Consider the following 19573-nt stretch of genomic DNA (forward strand, 5'->3'; position numbering starts at 1 on the left):
TGTGTGTATGAGTGAGGTGTGTGTGTAGGACCATCTGCTGCTGGAGCATCAGCAGCTTCTTAGGGACCACATCCCTGAAGAAAGCTGACTCTTCCTTCTCTAGAACCACCAGCTGTCAATAACTCCTCACTTCGGGGTGGGGCTTCATGAATCCCTCCCCCATCCATTGGCTGGCTTGATTTTGCATTTGTGGTCAGTCTCTGTGAGATCATTATTGATGAGTATTTTTCAGGTGATCTAATCTCAGTAAGAGGAAAGCTAATCTGAGACAAATACTTAAGCCTAAGGGGAAATGATCGAATAGCTGGTGGTGCCCCGGTACCTTCAATATGGCTATATGATATGGAACTTTCTTTCATTTTGATGCCCAGGTAGTGCAAGAGGAGGGAAAAAGAATTCTCTTGTTTGTTATGTAGACACATTAATACAATATCAATGCCACTGTTTTGCTCTGAAATGCACTGCCTGGGCTTATGTATTTGTCTCACTCCCTATATGTGGAGTTTCTAGAAGGACTTTATTTACTGCTGTATATTCTGCTCCTAGGACAACTGTGTTCGATACAGTGAAGCGCTTACTGTAAATGGTTCCAACACTCCCATCCTAGCCAGTCCACTGGAGAATGTTGATTTGGTTGGGTGTCCTTCCTAAACACTGTCTTCTTTCCATAGCCCTTACATTAAAATTTAGTAAAATCTCTTCTATTTATGGTTAAAACCTTTGTTAATATGTTAAACTGTGTTGGTGTAATTTATTACTGGAAAGTAAGGCGCTGAAGTGCTACAATCAGAGCTCTCTGCCTGTCCAGTTGTTAGGACAAATGTGGGACAGGGTCAGTTGCTGGCGCGTTTGACCCTTTTCTGATGCTCTTCCAGGGACCCAAGGGCAGGAAGGAGAGAGATGAAAGGCAATGCCTAGGAACTGATGTGAGCTCCCACAAGACACGGGAGGACAGAGGGAACTCAGCGAAGGAAGCACATGGAGATGCAGCCATGGCTCCCCTGGTTGAAAAGGGACCTGAATAATGCTTTGTTTCCACACCTCAGTGGCTGACTTCACTGGCTGTTCTGAGACCCAGTTCTTCCTCCAGAATGGCAGCTGCAAAGGGTGTCTACAGATGTTGAAACTGAAGTGGGCAGTTGGAACAGCTGTTTCTCAAGATGACTTGTGCCACCCACCCTCAAGAGGACTCTGGCATTTTACTTGCATGTGCAATCTGCTTTTTATGTCTTTCTATGGTAAGAAAAAATGTATTTGAATAAAATAAAAGAATTCCTGAAATTGTAAAATGTAGCTTCTAATGAACCATCTATATATCATCACCAATACCTTTTCCATATCAGCCTCCCAGATCGTCCTAAACAAATGTCCTTGTTGTCTGTAACTTTATGTCCTTATCCCGAGTAATTATGCTTGTGTAGTAGCCATTACTTAACGAACATTAGTAATTAGCATGCCAAGTATTACCGTGAATGTCTTCACACATTACGTAAAACAACCCTTACCACAACTCAAGTGAGACCTTGTACTGTGACTCTCTGAGTCAGAACTAAAGGGAACCGACATTAGCTTTCTGATCACTGCGGAAGAATGCCTGGCGTTCAGAACTTCAGTTTTACGGTTTAAGGGTTGTCAGTTCCTCAGGGCGGACAGGGCACAGTGGAGCAGAGAAAGGCACATTATGGTGCTCAGGAAGCAGAGTAAGACGGGAGTGGAAAGGGCAGAATACGCTCTTCAAATATATACTCTCAATAACTTTCTTCCTTCAACCATGCCTCACTTTTCAGTCTCCGTCACCTCTAAAAACATCACCACCATCTGGGGACAAGGCATCCCCATGATGCATCCTCAAATCCGAACTCAGAAATGCACAGGAGCAGATTTACCAGGGGGTTGGCACCCTTACTGATGAAGGCAGAGAAGCGTCATGATGGGCTGTCTGCAAGCTGAAGAACCAGGTAGTATGGCCAGGCTAAGTTCAAAGCTCTGAGGACTAGGGATGCTGCTGGTAATTTTTCTCTGAGTTCTAAGGGCCTGACCCTACCTAGGTACTTGACTTTTTTTGTGTGGCTTCCTCAAATGCCTTTCAGCCGTTCGAGAAAACTGTCCTGGCATCCACCATTTTTCAGAAGCTTCAATCATGGTTCTGATCACCGAAGGACTTTAAGAACCTCAGACACCTCCAATTAGAAACAAGAGGAACGCCTCTTTCGCTCAGAGACACTGCACATGCGTGAATCTCCCTTTTCCTTTGTAAAGAGCAGCAGGCTCGCTCCCATGGAGTCAGTCTCTCTGCAACCCCCCTGGGCTGTAGCCGGAGTCTAGATGAAGCCTCCCTTAGATGTTTACATTTCGGCTGCTCTTGATTCCAATCTCAAGCAAAGCAGGCTGAGCTGGTAACACTAGCTGCTGGCGCTCCAGGTGGCCAGCAGCCAGGGGAGCAACAATGTACTTTGTTATGACTTCTATCCAAATCAGTTGACTGGCAACCCGGGGATGGCACCCAGAGTTAAACCAGCTTGCTGAAAATGAATGGCCCCTTTTTGTTTCTTCTTTTTAAATTTGATTATTTCTTTTTTCTTTTTTCTTGAGAATGAAGAGTTTATTTTGGCTTACAGTCACAGAGGAAACAGGGGAGATACGGGGCAGCATGGGAGCAGGCATGGCAATTAGAACAGGAAACTGAGAGCTCCCATCTTGAATTGCGAGAGCAAAGCAGGGAGGGTGAGCTGGAAACAGGGCAAGATTGCTCTAGGCCACATGCTTCCTCTTGCAAAGCTGCCTTTCCTAAACCTCCTCAGACAGTGCCACGAACGAAAGGAAAAGTGTTCAAAAGACAGCCTGTGGGAGCAGTGCCCATTCAAACCACCACAGAGGGAGACGGCAAGTTCCTGGGACAGGCTGAATCAGTGAGCCCCGGGTTCACAGAGACTTTGCCTCTGTTCTATTCACCTCCTCCCTTTTCTTCCCCATTTCTAAAAACCACCACTCACTTTATCAACCACCTAAGTGCTCAGCTTTCTGGAGCTAAAAAGATGTTTATGTTATGACTTTAATGCTTTGGTTTGTTTTAATTTTGATACAGTTTTTCTATGATATAAAACACTAATATACTAACAAGGAAAACAAACACAACAAATTTAATTACAGCTGCTGCCCCTGAAGAGCGGCTAAAGCAAGCTCTGTGGAGTCTTAATGCCCAAAGAGATGATTGCCCCTACTCCACAAGTACTGTTAACTGCTGAGCATTTCTAAGGGCCCTGGGATGTTTTTTCTTCCTGAACTATACACATTGGAATTAGCTGTGGAGGTGAATTTCTTTTGGAAGCATATTTGACCCAGTTCTGTTCATCTTAAGATGACTTGAATTTATCTTTAATGTTGAGAAGTATCAACATGAAATTGAGCCAGTTACATCCAGCACACGATACATTCCTGGAATTAGGGTAACGACATCTTTATACGTTAATTGACACAAAATGTTTAGCCTTTAAAACATTTTGAAGTTTTCATTTGTACATGGTCCCAGGTTATATAACAACATTTTTATCAAGTATATTTTGTACTTTAAGCCTATCATGAATTTCCCAGCCCTCCTTTTTCTCATACTTTCCCCCTTCAGCTGGTTTTCTTCATTCCTCTAGATAGTTTTGCTTCTACTTTACCCCAATTTTTTTATTATAATTTTTTAAATTTTTATTTCTTTTTTCTTCTGTCTGGACCCTCAGCCAAGTGGCCAGCACTCACATGTAGAGAACGGATTCTTTCCACTTGACCCAATGGCTCAAATACCTGTCTCTTCCAGCAGCAGGTTTACCCCAAAATAATACTTGCCTAGCTATCTGTGTATGTGATTTCAGGGTCACAAAACTCTTCTTTGCTCTACTCTCTTGCTGAGGAACCTGAGGTCTGAAAGCTCTGTGGTTTGCTGATGTGGAGGTAGAGTTAAGGCCAGAGCCCGTTCACTCCATGACAGAGCTCACTCTCCTCACATGTAGCAGGATTTCCCTTTCCCTTTGTGAGCAGGTCAACACTTGGTATGGAAGTGATGTGCATGAAGACGATGAGTTGGGAGTGAGAGAAAAGCTGAGTTTGTTACCATTTGATTATATTGGTGCCAGTTGTCTGAGGCCATCTTTGTAGTCTGGGCTTGAAATTTATAGAATTATTTTATCATTATTTTCATTATTTTCCTTCCTGAGGTGTGTATGTAGGGAGACTCCTCTTTGATAATTTCCTGTTTATTTCTAACTCAAATCTTCAGATTTAAGAGCAGCGTGATTCTCTATTTTATAAAGGAAACTTCTCAAATCTACTACTTATCACTGATATTGTGGTGGATCATTTATACAATGTAATGGCAATACATTAGATAATACATAAATGAAGGTAAAGCAGGACAAAAACAATAGGAAAAAGGTATAAAAAGCAAAATATTAATCATATTGAGTGGCATTTTTTACTTTTATGCAGCTATACTTTCATCCTTTCAATATTAGTATCTTCATAATGTCTTTTAAACATGAGATTACGCTTTTTGGGTTGTGTGTGTATATGTGTATATGTGTGTGTATGTGTGTATATGTGTGTATATGTGTTTGTGTGTGTATGTGTGTATATGTGTTTGTGTGTGTATGTGTGTATGTGTGTATATATGTGTGTATATGTATATGTGTGTGTATGTGTATATATGTGTGTATGTGTGTACATGTGTGTGTGTATATGTGTGTATGTGTGTATGTGTGTATATGTGTGTGTATGTGTGTATATGTGTGTATGTGTGTATGTGTGTGTGTGTGTATGTGTGTCTGTGTGTATGTAAAAGGATGTGTAAAATAATATCAAACTGTCAGATGGAGAGTGTTATCCCTGAGGGACATGAGGAGGCATCAGCAGGCCTGGAGGTCAGCTATGTACTGTCATCACACTGTTCCCTGCCCTGGCTTTAGCTACGTTTCAGTCACACCAATCAAGTTTCAGATTTATGCATCCACTTTTGTCTCTAGAGAGAGATCTGAGGAGAAATGCCATCCATTGAGAGAGAGAGAGAGAGAGAGAGAGAGAGAGAGAGAGAGAGAGAGAGACCTCCATGGACCACCTTGGCTCAGTGGATGATAGGCTGTGTAGTCACTTCCTCCTTTAGCCAGGATATCTGCGAGGCTTTTCTATTCCTAGACTCAAGGATGACAGCACAGGGGAGTGCTTAGAAATTTTATGTTTTACCAAACTGGAAGAAAGGTATTTACCTGTTTTAACAGGAGAGAGAGACGCTGAAAATGGAATTTTTGTTTTGTTTGCTATAGTTACATAAAAAAAAATGTATCTTACAATGAAAAGAAAATACAAGTTAAGAAAGAATAAGAACTTCAGGTGAGAACTAGAAGCCATGTCAGAAGAGGTAGGTGATTACAGTTGGAAATTAAAAGGGAAAGGAGTATTTTTTTTATCACTCCAGTTTCAGATCAACCCAATCATTGCCCCACAAACCTCTCTGCTGTTGGAACCATGAACAATCTTGACAACAGCAGTGGACTTACTGCTGAGATTCAAGACCGCAAACTGGGTCAAAAGACCCCTACCAGGAAATCTTCAAAAGGGGCACTGGTAAGGATTCCATAGAAGGGGCTACCAGCAGCTACTCCAGAGCCATCATCAGTGTCCATCCAGGAAAGGCGAAGCTGTGGAAACTACACACAAACTCTGAACAGCTCTTTGGATACTGCCCAGCTCACACCAGCTCCTGCCTCTGTAAGAAACAGCAACCATAGCTGGTCAGAGTTTGCCTCAGTTTTCCACATAGAAAAGAGGAGAAAAAGTCTTCATACAGTGAGGGGTGGGGCGGCCAACCATATGAGAACTGATCATTTAAAAACAGCATGGAGTGCAGTCTAGTTCAGGACCAAGGGTAAAGTGGCAGATAAAGCCACAGAATGGAAATCAGTACTCAAGCCAGTGATCTCTTATGATCCAGCCCAGCTCTCCTGCTCTCTACAGCTGTTATTGTCAGAAATCCATTATCTCCTCTTTTCTCTGTTCTCAACCCTGCCTATAACAATATAGATATTTATCTCTATAGTTCAGGCCATTATATCCCCCTGCTCCTCCTTTCTTTCTTCTTTTTATTTTTCCTTCCCTTCATTTCTTTTCCCCCATACTCACTCCCATCACTGTGACAGTTCCCAAAGCCCAGAGGCTACCCTGGTGTATGGTACCAGGATATACATCCTTCCCTTCTCTTTTATACACAGATAGGAAGGAGAATGATTTTATACAAAAGGCAAATGAAATAAATACCTTTAAAACCACAGGGAAAAGTCTCTCAGACATCATAGGCTATCAGATAAAAAGCTCTGTGCTAGGATTGGGCTAACTCTTAGCAGGGGTGGGGTGTTGGTCAATGGGGTTTCATAGACTCCCACAAACATTACAGGATATTTTCACTGATCTTAGTTATCCTTAAGATCTAGACAACAGCACCCTATTGCTAGAGAAGCCACACACTTGAGTAATAGGACATGGAGAAATCAAGGTGGTACTGACCAGGAGCTTAATCCCTACCCACTATCTTCCATAGAACTGGCTTGTACTATGCACAATACTGGAGATGATAAGCAATCATCAGTCCTACACAGCTATAAATCTTGGGACGTTCAGTAACAACCAGCCTGGCAAGAGATGACCATTGGGACAATAGTGGCACAAATGCTATTAGAGTAACCAACTACTTTCTTGTTGCATTTAAGGCCACTTCCACAAGACATAAAAAATTCTTGATACCAGTAACATTAACATGCAGCTAAATAGGTCATAGGTACTAAGTAAGAAACTGTGGCTACTTTTTCTGATAAATAAAAAATTGTCAATCAATCTGACTCCTAAAAGGTTATTGTTATTCACATAGATAAATGCTTCTCTCAAGCCTCATCAGAGAAGCTTCTTTTTACAGTAGGTGGAGATTAGCACAGAAACGTACAACTGACCAGCATGTGGAGAATAAGGGGTTGTAGACTCTTCAGCCCTAAATGTGACATCAACACTTCCCTCTCAAAGTTCAGAGATAGTTGTGGAAGAAATAACTGAAAGACTGTAAAAGACAGAGACAGTGGATTGCTACAGTACAGCAGTGTTTTCAAGGCACAACATGGCTATCACACATGTTGAAAGACCCCAGCTTAGCTGCTGTAACGCCATTTTGCAAGGCTTTCACACAAACAAGTATAAGGTAAAGTCGGTACTCCTAGGCTGCCAAACAGGATATCTGTGGTCAGACATCAGGCCTAGGAGAGGAACGAAAAGTTCTGGGAAAAACCACATGTGCCCTAGATAGAGCCAAGTCAGCTATTATCAGATCTACATGTCCCCGAGGAGCTTGTCCCCAAGTGAACCCATCGCCTCATTCGAACTGACCAATGGGATCCCTGTAACCATACATCTGCTTCTGTATGACTGCTCCTGCCACCCGTTTCCATATAAAAGATCCCTTGCCCAGCCTGACGGCGTGCAAGTATTCCAAATAGACTCTGGCGCCCGCAGGTACCAGTGCACCGCTCAATAAAAAAAACTCTTGTCGTTGCAGCCAGTGGTCTCGGACTGTTCCTTGGGTTCAGGGGTCTCCTCCTGAGGGAAGGTCCTCCCCGAGGGTCTTTTAATGTGAACTGATAGAACCTATGACTGCATGCACAAGACCTGTATAATACCAAGACAGACAAAGTACTAACATTGAGTGGGGAATCCCTAGCTATTGTTGCTGACCTGGAGAAGAAAATCAGTCTTCTTCACGGATGTGGCCCTAACAGGCTCTCATGCTCTAGGAGAAGGCCCTACAGTCATACAAATACTGGCAATATGAAGTGGATCCATGCATCTTAAAAAAAGAGAGAGAACACATGAAAATAGGAGAGAGAAAATCATAGTAGCAGGGATGAGGAAGACTGGCAGGGAGAGAAGAGGGGGAGGTGAATCTTAGATTTGAAACTTTAGATTTAGATTTCAAAAGTTTAATTTGGAATACCTGTAGAATCTAGGAAAATAGAAAGGGTCATTGATAGGGAGGAAAAAGAGGGATCTTACAGGAGTGGGTGGTAGTATCACACATGTAAGAAGAAGGACGAAGGGGATCATAGGGAGGGAAGTTTAAGTGGAGAGAGGAATGGGAAAGTAGGGCAGGGGAGAAGATTGGGAAAAGATAATCAACTCTAAGAATGTTTGAAAAAGCCACATAGAAGCTCCCTATTTTATATACTACATACACATTTCTTTCTTATCAAAGAGCTTATTGGGACTTAGCATATACAGGGAACTATGTTGCTCCCAGAAGCCATAGGCTGCCAAGTAAAAAGCCTAGTACCAAGTGGGAGATAGTTAAGGATGTTCCAGGACCTCCCAAAACAATCTAGGCTATTGTTATTGCTCTTGGTTTCCCATTAGAACTTGAGGGTAGACACTGCATACATTAGTGATGGGTCATGAAAAATGCAAGATCTTACTAAAAGCATTTAACACAGTTGACCATGTCTTACTCTTAAAGTCCTGAATTTGACTGTTGAGCATAGATTTTCCCGAGTTTCTCTGTGCTTCTCTGATCACTTCTGGTTGGTCTTCAGTGAGGGATCTTTATATAGTAAGTTTCCTGTGCTCTCTGCCATAGTACCTAACTTACTCTCTTTGTTCTCTCCTATAGAATCACCCCCACTGTACTCAGGACTCCCAAGTCCATTCCTTTGTGACAAACTCTCTTGAGCACCATGCTGGTGTATTTAATTATGTCAGTCACTTTTCCAGTTTATGTGACAAAACACCCTGGGGAAACAATTTCAAAGCTGATAGGTTCATTGTGGTTCTTGGTTTCAGAGGTTGTAGACATGATTGCTTGTCTATGGGAAAGGCAGAACTTCACAGCAGAGGGCACATGGTGAAGCAAAGCTTCTCATCTCAGAGAGGTGTGGGGATCTAGTGTTCTAATATCATCTTATAATACATTACTACCCAAAGCTAATAGCCTCATTTTCTTCCATTAGGCACATCTCCAGGTATTTTGACTTTCTTTCAACAATACCACAAACTGCAAACTAAGCCTTTAAAATGTCAGCTTTGGAGAACCTTTAATATCCAAACTATAGCATACATAGAGAATATAAAGGAATGTTTACAAAGGGTCAGTTGTAAGGGTGACAATAGAAATACATAGGACAGAGTATACCACAGATTTGCAGGATGAACAATTTGGAGAGAAGATAGTGCCACTTAGATGCAGAGGTAGCAAGATTGTACTGTATTTGGATTCCTGCCAAGTGAGTAGACTTTATATGCTTTTTCTACAAAACAAAAATCATGAGTAAATATGGCATAATGGAAATGTTAATTTTTTTCTCTATACCAATCACCCTACTACCTTTACACATTCATTATCTATTAAGTCTACCTTAAATATACAGAATGCCTGTAATTGTTAAAACTGGGGGTTTGGGTACAAAAGGCAGGAAAATAGTTTTTCATGAAGGAAATGCATGGTAACATATACACTTAGGAAGGGAGAAAAGGGAAAGGAAGAAAACAAAACTTGATAAAGTGTTTTCTTTTCACAGTAAAGAACAAAACCCTAAATTCACTTAAGAGATAAGAATTTTTGAAGGATTAAATTGATAGCAAAGGCAAAGTTAGAGGGAGAAGAAAGCTACTAGGAAGAACTGCTACAGTTTGGCCGTAGTGTGTACACTAATGCTCATACATTACAAGCCTAGCCATGAGCATGGTGGTGTGGGAGGCAACGGAACAAGAGACAAGGCCTTAGTGGGAGGTCTGTCACCAGCGAAGCCACCCTCAAAAGGGATTGAGGTGTCTTCTTTGTAATTTCTGAGCTCAAGAGAGACAGGGTTGTCCTAAGAGTGATACCAACCCCTAAATTGCTCTCTGGATTTCTGTTTGGTTTTATCCATATGGTCACTGATTGAATGTACACTATTTTTTAAATCTTGGCTATTAGGAATAATGCATCCCAGGAGTGCACTTTTTAAATTTCTACCAGGAGTGTAAGAGGTAGGATTTTGGGACCACACACTAGCTTTATTCTTAAATTCTTGAATTTGAATTCTCAAATACTAAGTTGTTTCCATAAGGCTAGAACAAATTATGCTGATGTAAATTAAGAGTTTAATTGAAAACTTTGTATTTCTCATTTAATTTTGTGTCCCTAGTGCCTGGAGCCAGCAGCAAGCTGTCTTTACTTATTGAGTGAGTGAACAGAGAAAAGAATTTGGTGGCTTTCTATTTTTAGACTTTTTGAGATTTCATTTTGTGTGTGTGTCAAGTGACTTATTAATCATTCTTTAATAACTCCTATGAGGGGCAGGAGAGACAGATCAGTGATTAAGAGTGCATTCTGATCTTGCCAAGCTTTCAAATTTGTTCAAGAGTCCACATCAGGGGGCTCACAACTGACTGTAATCCAACTTCAGAGGCTCCAACACTCCCTTCTGCTCTCTACAGGCATCTGAATCCAACTGCACATGCCCACTCACAGACACATGAAACACACAGAGGCTTACATTAATTATAAATTGGTTGGCCTGTTAGCTCAGGCTTCTTATTAACTAACTCTTACATTTTACATTAACCCAAAATTTTTGTCTGTGTTAGCTACATGGCTTATATCAGTACCTTATATCAGTGAGGCATTCCCATCTTGTTTCCTCTGTGTCTGGGTGAAGACTGCTGACTGAGCTTTTCTTTTTTCCAGAATTCTCCTGTTCTGGTCACCCTGCCTACACTTCCTCCCTTTTAATTAGATAGAAAAGGGAAGGTGATGTGGGATTCCCTTCTGTATGCTGTGAATATGTTTTATTGCCATTGGTTAATAAAGAAGCTGCCTTTGGCCAATGGCTTAACAGAGTAAAGCCAGGTAGAAAATTCAAACAGAGATGTAGAAAGAGAGTAGGTGGAGTCACAGAGATGCCATATAACTGCCAAAGGAGACAGATGCTGGAACCTTACTGGTAAACCCTTGGCCCCATGGCAATGCATAGAATAATGGAAATGGGTAAATTTAAGATATAAGAGATAGCTAGCAATATGCTTAAGTGATTGGCCAAGCAGTGTTTTAATTAATATAGTTTCTGTGTGAATATTTTGGGTCTGGGCATCCAGGAACAAATAAGCAGTCTCCCACTACATACACTATTCACAAAATTTACAGTAAAATGCTAAAAAACATTCATATGAATTTAACATCCAAGAGAAGTTCTGTAAAATGCAATTCTTTCGTATTTTTACATAGCATTAAGTGAGAAAAGAGGTCTATAGGTCATATGATAATGGAGGGACTTTAGTGGCCTGCCCTAAAAATATATAATGAGTGAAGTTTGCAGTTTCAAGTCATCTGACAACTGAATCAAATACCATACAAGTTGATGTTGTTATTTATCTCAACCATTTCAATAGCCTTTAGCTCCTTGCTCCTTACTAGTTTTGTTGTTGTTGTTGTCTCAGTCTATTGTGAATAAAACTCTGTCAAGAAAAACCTTAGAGGAGGAAAAGGTGTATTCCAGCTTACAAGGCTGTAGTCTATCACTGAAGAAAGTCAGGGCAGAAACTCATCTATGAACTAGAAGCAGAAACCATGGAGGAGTGCTGTTTTCTGGTTCATTCTCAGCTCATGCTTAGCTAGCTTTCTTATACAGGATCACCAGCAGTGTAGGGAATGGTTCCACCCACAGCTGATCCTTCCTACACCAAGTAACAATCATGTCAATCTGCCCAGACATGTCCACAGGCCAATTTGATCTAGGCAATGTCAGAATTTGAAAATGCCTTCCCCTCTGGGTTGTATCAAATTGACAGAGCTAATTGGGGAAATTTGGACAGTTTTGTTTTGTTGCAGCAGTAGGGGTTGAACTGGGGCAGTAGAGATCTTGCACATGACAGTAAGCACTCAATCATGAACTATATTTATAACACAATCATTAGTCTCTTCCGTACTGTATGACCCTCCACCATCATCTTCATTGAGTAGTGTAGGAAGTCCTTTCTATGTGTTGCTTGTATTAGTTAATGAATAAAGAAACTGCTTTGACCTGATAGGCCAGAACTTAGGTAGGTGGAGAAGACACAACTAAATTCTGGGAGGAAGAAAGCAGATTCAGAGAGGAATGCCATGGAGCCACCAGAGTCAGACATGCTGAATCTTTCCCTGTAAGCCACAGCCATGTGGCGATACACAGATTATTAGAAATGGGTTAAATCAAGATGTGAGAGTTAGCCGATAAGAGGCTAGAGCTAATGGCCAAGCAGTAGCTTAATTAATTCAGTTTCTGTGTGGTTATTTTGGGTGTGAGCTAGCCTAGCGGCCGGGAAGAACAAACAGGCCCTCAGTTTACAATAATTGAGGGAATTTATTCAAAAAGCAAAAAAGAAGACCATGTCTCTCTCAGATTTGAAGACTGTGGTGGATTCTTTATTAATTATAGAATTAAGTAAATTATAGAATTAACTAAGTTAAATAAAATTGCCATAGTCTCAAATACCCAGTTTTGCTGCCTTTGAAATTTTAATGAAGGTGACTACTTTTTTAGATCCCTTGTAGAAGTTAGCTCAATTCGGGAAATAACCAAGTTATCTAAAAGATAAAACAATTATATTTTTATTTATTATAAGAGGAAAACTCATGAAACAGGAATGAGAAATCCAAGCTCAGCTGTGCTGCAAGGGAACCACACAGAGAGAGGGCACCTGGGTCGCATGCCATTTTTCTTCAGGTCCCAGAAAACCACACCCTCACTTGGTCCCACATCTTAAAAATAATTGGTTGGCAAAGATTCCCCATCAACCCCTCACTTCCTCACTTCCTTCACTTCTTCTTTCTCCCTCTTGTATGAAAAATCTATCTCTCATTACAGGACATATTCATTGCTGCGTATAAATTGGTTCCAAGCATTTTGATGGAAGGATAAGTATAAACCATAAAATGTTCAAAATAGTTGTTGTGTCTATTTGCTTAGACTCTCCAGTAGGGATGGGCACTGACTAACCCACTATTAAAGGTGCAAAAGAGATGCTATACAGATCATGAACCCTTTTAATATGGTGAAGGAGCCATATGCTGCTCTAGGAACCTCTTCTCATCTCTGACACGTCTCTGTTAACCATGGTTAGCTACTAGTTATCCATCCTTTACTGTGTTCTTACCCATGGTTAGCTACTAGGTATCCATCCTTTACTGTGTTCTTACCAACAGTGTCTTTCCTTTGTATCCTTCAGTTTGTAACTGTAGTAAAATGATTAGTCACTGTTTTCAGAGAAGTATGGGAGCAAATGGAAAAGATGGGATATGAATAAAACAAAATTAGAGACGTTTAAAGACCACTAGGTTCTAGAGTAACTTCTTGAGGAAGGGGCAACTTCTATTGGGCTTTTGGAACACCAGACATATCCAGGTTGGTAGAATTTTGATAATCTGCATTGGAAATATCCTGCCTCCTCTCTCTGTCCATCCCTCACCCCAAATAAAGCAAAGATTTTTCTCAGTCCTAAGTTGAAATCTATCCCTTGGTAGAATTTCAGTCCTTCTTTTCTTTCTTTTTTTTTTTTTTAATCAGGTTTGCAGGAGAAAGGATCTGTCTCCATTCCTGAATGATGTCACCGTAGTTACCTGAGATGTGATATAGTCCCACATTTAATGAAATAACCAGCTGTGGCGTTCATCATTCCTCACTAATCCTGCATTCCAAGATCACAGTATCCTAAGTGACTTCTTATGAACTTTTTGTCAGATTCTCTTCAAAATCTCTTCAAAATGTTAGCTGTTAGGAATATTCTGATATACTCATACATCAGTGCGTCTCCAATTATCAGAGAGGCTTCCTCTGGAAGCTGATGGAAGCAAATACAGAGAGAGAGAACAAATTGGAGCTCTTCAACAGGACCCTCCCCTTGGAGCTCCAGGAACCCTAAAGAAGAGGGGGAGGGAGAACTTTAGGGGACAAAGGTGTTGAGGACACCAAGAGAAGATGGCATAAAAAATCAACTAAGCAGGGCTTATGGGGCCTCACAGAGCCTGATGTGACACAGACCCCATAACTCGCACTCTTTTATCAGTTCCCAATGTCACTTTAATGAGTTTTTGTTTTTACCTTTTGAGCCATTTTGTTTAAACAGGGTCCATCCTATGGGCATAGGTGTAAAGCTATCTGCTGGAGCCTGAGAAACTCAAAAGTGTTTATGTCACTGAAGACAATGACTCCCTTTCTCCAGAATCCCTCAACTTCTATGAAGTCCCTGAAAGCATCCTTTTATCCTTCCGTATAAATTTTAAGATTGTTCTATGTCTGTGAAGAATGAACCTGGAATTTTGATAGAGCTTGCACTGAGGCTGTAGATTACATTTTTAGGATGGGTACTTTCACAACATTAATTTTGATCCATGAATACGGATGTCTTTCCCACCTCATGCATCTTCCCCAACTTCTTTGTCAATATCTGCAATTTTTATTATAGATGTTTTAAATTTTCTATGCTACGTAGGTTTATTGGCAGGTTATGAGTGTTTGCATGTCTTTTGAGATAATAATAAAGAGATTATTGTTCTGATTTCTTTTTCAAAATGATTGCCCTTGATGCATAGTAAGGTTACTAATTTAGGTGTGATAATATTTTGTAGCCTGCTACATTGTTGAATGTATTTCAACTCTAAGCTCTTTTATTTATTTATTTTTTGATGGAGTCTGTAGGGTCTCATACATAGAATCTATAATCTTCAAGTAGGGGTACTTTATTTTCTTCTCTTCCTATTTATATCCACTTTATACTAGTCTTTTGTGTTATTGTTCTAGGTAAGGCTTCATGTACTATATTGAATAGGAGTAGAGAAAGAATGAACACCCTAACCTTGACCAGGGATGTTCTGGTTTTTCTCCGGTAAGCACAATGTTGACTATAGCTTCTCATATGTAGACTTTATTATGTTGAGACACGGTCCCCTCAACTCTAGTCTCTCCACGAATTTGATCATTATGTGATACTAGATTGTGCCAAAGGTCTGGATCTTTTTTTGTAGTTGTTTTGGGAAGCAGTTTTGAGTTCCTTAAGAAATTATATAGTAGTAACCTGTAATATTTCTGTCTGTCTATCCTTCTACACCTAGTCCTCTCTCTCCTCTCCCTTCATCCCTCCTCTTTCCCTCCCTTTTCTTCTTTTAGTTCCTTCATTCCTCTTTACCTTCCTTTTCTCATGCTGAATGGTCTAAACTCATTAGTGACAATTTTCCCCTCCCCTTTCCTCTCTTCTTTATCTCATATCTTTTTTCTTCCAAGAGGCTAAGAATTAGAGTAAATATTTTTTTTTTTTTTTTTTTTTTTTTTGGTTTTTCGAGACAGGGTTTCTCTGTGGTTTTGGAGCCTGTCCTGGAACTAGCTCTTGTAGACCAGGCTGGTCTCGAACTCACAGAGATCCGCCTGCCTCTGCCTCTGAGTGCTGGGATTAAAGGCGTGCGCCACCACCGCCCGGCTTAGAGTAAATATTTTTGATCTGTGCCCATGAGGAGGTATGTGTATACAGAAGTGTGTGTGTGTGTGTGTGTGCGTGTATGTATGCGTGTGTGTGCATGCATGTGTGTGTTTGTGTGTGTGCGTGTGTGTGTGTGTGTGCGATTTATGTAGTAGTCTGCATGTCTCAGAATTGACGATTCATCTGGGCAGTAAGAAGATTTATTAAATCCAACAGTATTAATTATGTATGTATATAAATAAATATGGGATTAGTTTGAGCCAATTTTCTCACTATCAGAGAGTTACATATATGAAAAGTAGGCAGGTATGTTAGGGTGTATATGGGTGTGCATATTGTGAAAAGATGCTGAAAATACCCTTTAATGTTGAATTGAAATAGGAGATTGTAAAGTCTGGAGAATCTTAAGACTCAAAAAATAATAATTTTGTAATGTTACTCATTAACATGAGAATCCAGGATTCCATATAGATAATACAAATAAAAAAACAGATAATTTGGGTAAAAGAAAAAGCCAATTCACAAATATAGACATGTTTTATGAATATTCTTATATAAAATATTTATTACTTAAGAAGTACAAATATGCATAATTGATATATATATAATTATACAAACATGGATAATTTACTTCATGGTAGGAATCCTGGTAGACAACATCTTACTAAGGGGTAAAAAGAAAATCACAAGAGGTGGGACAAGTGAACAGAAAGATACACCGAAAGAGGCACAGGTTTGCTGTTGTGGTATTGCTTTCAAAACCGCATAAGTCATAGGGGAATCAAGAAAATCCCAACTGAGAGAAACTATGCAAAGCAAGTGGCCTGGAATCTTAGAATCTAGATGATGAAAAACATGAAATATAGTAGTTGGAAGCCAAAACCCAGAGCAGCAACAATAGGGTTTTGATCAGTGAGCATCCACGCTAAGAGACAGGGAATCTGGGAGAAAGTCCTGAGATTTTGTGCTGCACTTAAGTTACTCTGCCGCAGTTTCATGGTTACTCTGGAGTCAGAGATGAAGTATAGTTTATCATTCACAATGACATCAATATCTAGAACATCAGTGTTTGTGCTCATTCCCAGTATCCCCAACCCTACAGGATATACAATGAAGATCAGGGAGTAAATGGATATTTATTTATTTAGTGGCTTCCCAATCATAGAAAGCCCTAATATTGAAAGAAAATCTTTCATATTTTTCACTGGAACAAGACACTATTTTTGTTATTAAGTAAAAGGGCAATTTCACCAGGAGACACTTTTTCAGGTTGCATAAACATTATAGAGAAGATATTTGGGAAAGAGCTGTCAATTCGGCTGTTATTGGGACATTTATGGGAAAAAAAAATGTCTCCTAACAACATCCATCCCTTGCTTTTACACCATCTTCACTAGAAACATGTCTTCCTATTGTTATATATTAACTAACCTATTAATACAATCAATGGAAGCATGGCAAAATCTACCACACGAGTCTTATATAGCGACATCGGCAGCACTTCAAGCATCTCCTACCCTATAGTATGGATGCAAGACCCATATCTCTTCCTGCAGAGGCCCCTTGGATCAAACCAGGTGCGTAAATGGCATAAGCCACTAGAATCCACCTTATAAAGCCAATGGAACCCCCACGCATGTCTTTCTCTGTCTCTCTCATTCTTTACCATTTCACTTGGTGCACAACATTTACACAGATTCAATAGGATAGATAGTGATTGTGCAGAGTCCTCTGTGAGTGGTAAGGGCTAAATGCATCATCCACAACCACTCATGCCAGAAACCTGAACTTAAACTAACTGTAAGGATCAAAATGATGTTGGTAATGATTTCATTTAAAGTAAGTAGTAAAGCTTATACCGTTTTTCTAACTGAGTAATTTCAAATGTAGATGGTAGGATGTATGCAAGTAATCTGTCACTTAACTTTCTAGAAAGTTCCTCCAAATAACTAAGAAAAGCTCCTTCTCTAAAATTTTATTCATTTGTCTATTTGAGGTATTTTTAGTGCATATGTTTACACTTGCAAAATGCATATGTGGAGGTCAGAGACAACTTCTGGGAGTCAGTTCTCTTGTCCCACTAAAGGAGATCAAACTCACAGCATAAGACTTGGCAGTAAGTGCCTTACCCACTGAGCCATCTCTCCAGCCCTTAGTTTTCTTTTCCAAAGAAATCATCTCAGTAATCAAAGTTGCTTGGTTATATTTGTTAAAGCACTTTTTGATCACCTTTAAGGTAGAGCTCACTGTGTTTGAGGGAGAGAAAGAAGTTAGTACCAGGCTCCACTTGAGAAATACAGCCTTAATTGGGCGGTGGTGGCACATGCCTTTAATCCAGCACTGGGGAGGCAGAGGCAGGTGGATCTCTGTGAATTTGAGACAACCCTGGTCTACAAGAGCTAGTTCCAGGACAGGCTGCAAAGCTATAGAGAAACCTTGTCTCAAAAAAACAAAAGATAGATAGATAGATAGATAGATAGATAGATAGATAGATAGATAGATAGATAGATAGATAGATTTTAAAAAAGGAAGAAAAGAAATACAGCCCTGGGGACATACAGGGCGTTCCTAGTAACGCCCGTGCTGCTGACAATCATTGGTGTTCTTGGAGCAGCCTGTATCAGTAGAGAATGGGTGGTCAGGTACATACGCCAGTGTTTCCTGTGTGGCCTGCTGACTCACTAATTAGTAAGTTGGGGTTCCAGTTAAGTCACAATGTTTGGGGCTGGTCTTTGTTTGGGTGAAGAATGATTACAGGGTAGCAGGTCCAAGTTGCCGTTTGTCCCTGTCACTAGCTGAGGGGCATTGTTTATACCAAATTGTGACTGACAAAAGTAAAGAAGACATCAAAGGGTGTGAACATGTGCTTCCTATGGGAAGCATATGCCATGCCCTGCTGTTTGATGTTTTAGATAGACTTGGCAATGCTAAAGGGAATGGCTATTAAATTGTAATGGATACGGTTGGGATGACAGAATGTAAGGTTTTTACAGCATTTTGGGAGAGAAGCATCAAGGCATGTTCAATGGATGGGGGAGGCTTCAGGACAACGAATCACGAATGCCCTCCTCCCTCTATGTCTCAAAATCAAAGGTGTTGCTTATGTTCTCGACAGTTTCAGTTCTGTTTTTGCCACAGCAAAACCAAGGCATCCATAGCCTCACTAGGTTCCATTTACTCATTATTCACATCAAGCGTCTTTGTCCAGAGGCTCGGGCACAAGGAGGACGAGTACTTTACAATGAAGCCTAGAGAAATCCTGGAGGACCCCTCTTTGGTGCATACAACCTCCTTGGGAGGACTCAGTGAGCAGAACACTCAGCCAAACGTTAATTATGCTTATTATCTCTGACATGTCAATTTAGTAAGTCAGACTACAGACTACAGGGTGAATCCAGCTGGCCTGGTGTTGCCATTAAAGGAATAATGAACATCATGCTCCATGGTGGTCAGGGCAGAACCCCAAACTTCCAATTAAAAAAATAATCATCCTCATCCTCTTTCGTTGAGGACATTACCCAGGAGCAGCAGAAAGAGTATTTCATTCTAGAGAAGGCTTCACTAGGGGCCAAACTTGGACAGAGAAATGTGACCTCGGAGGAGGTGAGGGAGAGATTCAGAAACTTTCTTAAAATTAAGTTTTTTTTTTTTTTGAGGTAGTTGTAGGTGCACAGGTAGTCAGCAGGAACAAACTGAAGAGATTCGTGGATCTATTACCCACTTCAGCTTTACTATGCTGTACCATGTTGTTTCCTAGCAACATCCGGGCACAGCCAAGAGACAGAGTGTTTCCAGCACCACAAAACTTCATACGACGCCATTTTATGACCACACCCACTTTCTTCCCACCCCATGCCGTCCTTAAACCTGAACAACCACTTGTCTGCTCTGTTTCTCAATTTTGCTACTGAAAAAAAATGTTTCTTAAATGTAATCATAAAGCATGTGTCAAACATTAAACATGAAGAGCTTTTTCGTACGTGCCTCTTATCAAAGTTTAAAAGTCCCTCTTTCTTTCTCATTTCTCTGGAATTTTTATAGCGCTGTATTTTGCTAAGTGCTTGTCTCCACACATGGA

The 19573-nt window shown here is 40.4% G+C and overlaps 1 protein-coding gene across 1 annotated transcript in view; it reads left to right on the top strand.

Moving 5' to 3' along the window:
• Lnp1 (leukemia NUP98 fusion partner 1) overlaps positions 1–1228 on the top strand; it is a 17845-nt gene extending 16617 nt beyond the window's left edge. Inside the window, exon 3 of the mRNA XM_057765799.1 lies at positions 876–1228. Coding sequence (XP_057621782.1) covers positions 876–1025 — 150 coding nt within the window. The 3' untranslated portion in view covers positions 1026–1228. The remainder of the gene's footprint in view (positions 1–875) is intronic.
• Positions 1229–19573: the final 18345 nt, after the last annotated feature.

The sequence above is a fragment of the Chionomys nivalis genome, chromosome 3 (genome assembly GCF_950005125.1).
Source record: "Chionomys nivalis chromosome 3, mChiNiv1.1, whole genome shotgun sequence".
NCBI classification, from domain to species: domain Eukaryota; kingdom Metazoa; phylum Chordata; class Mammalia; order Rodentia; family Cricetidae; genus Chionomys; species Chionomys nivalis.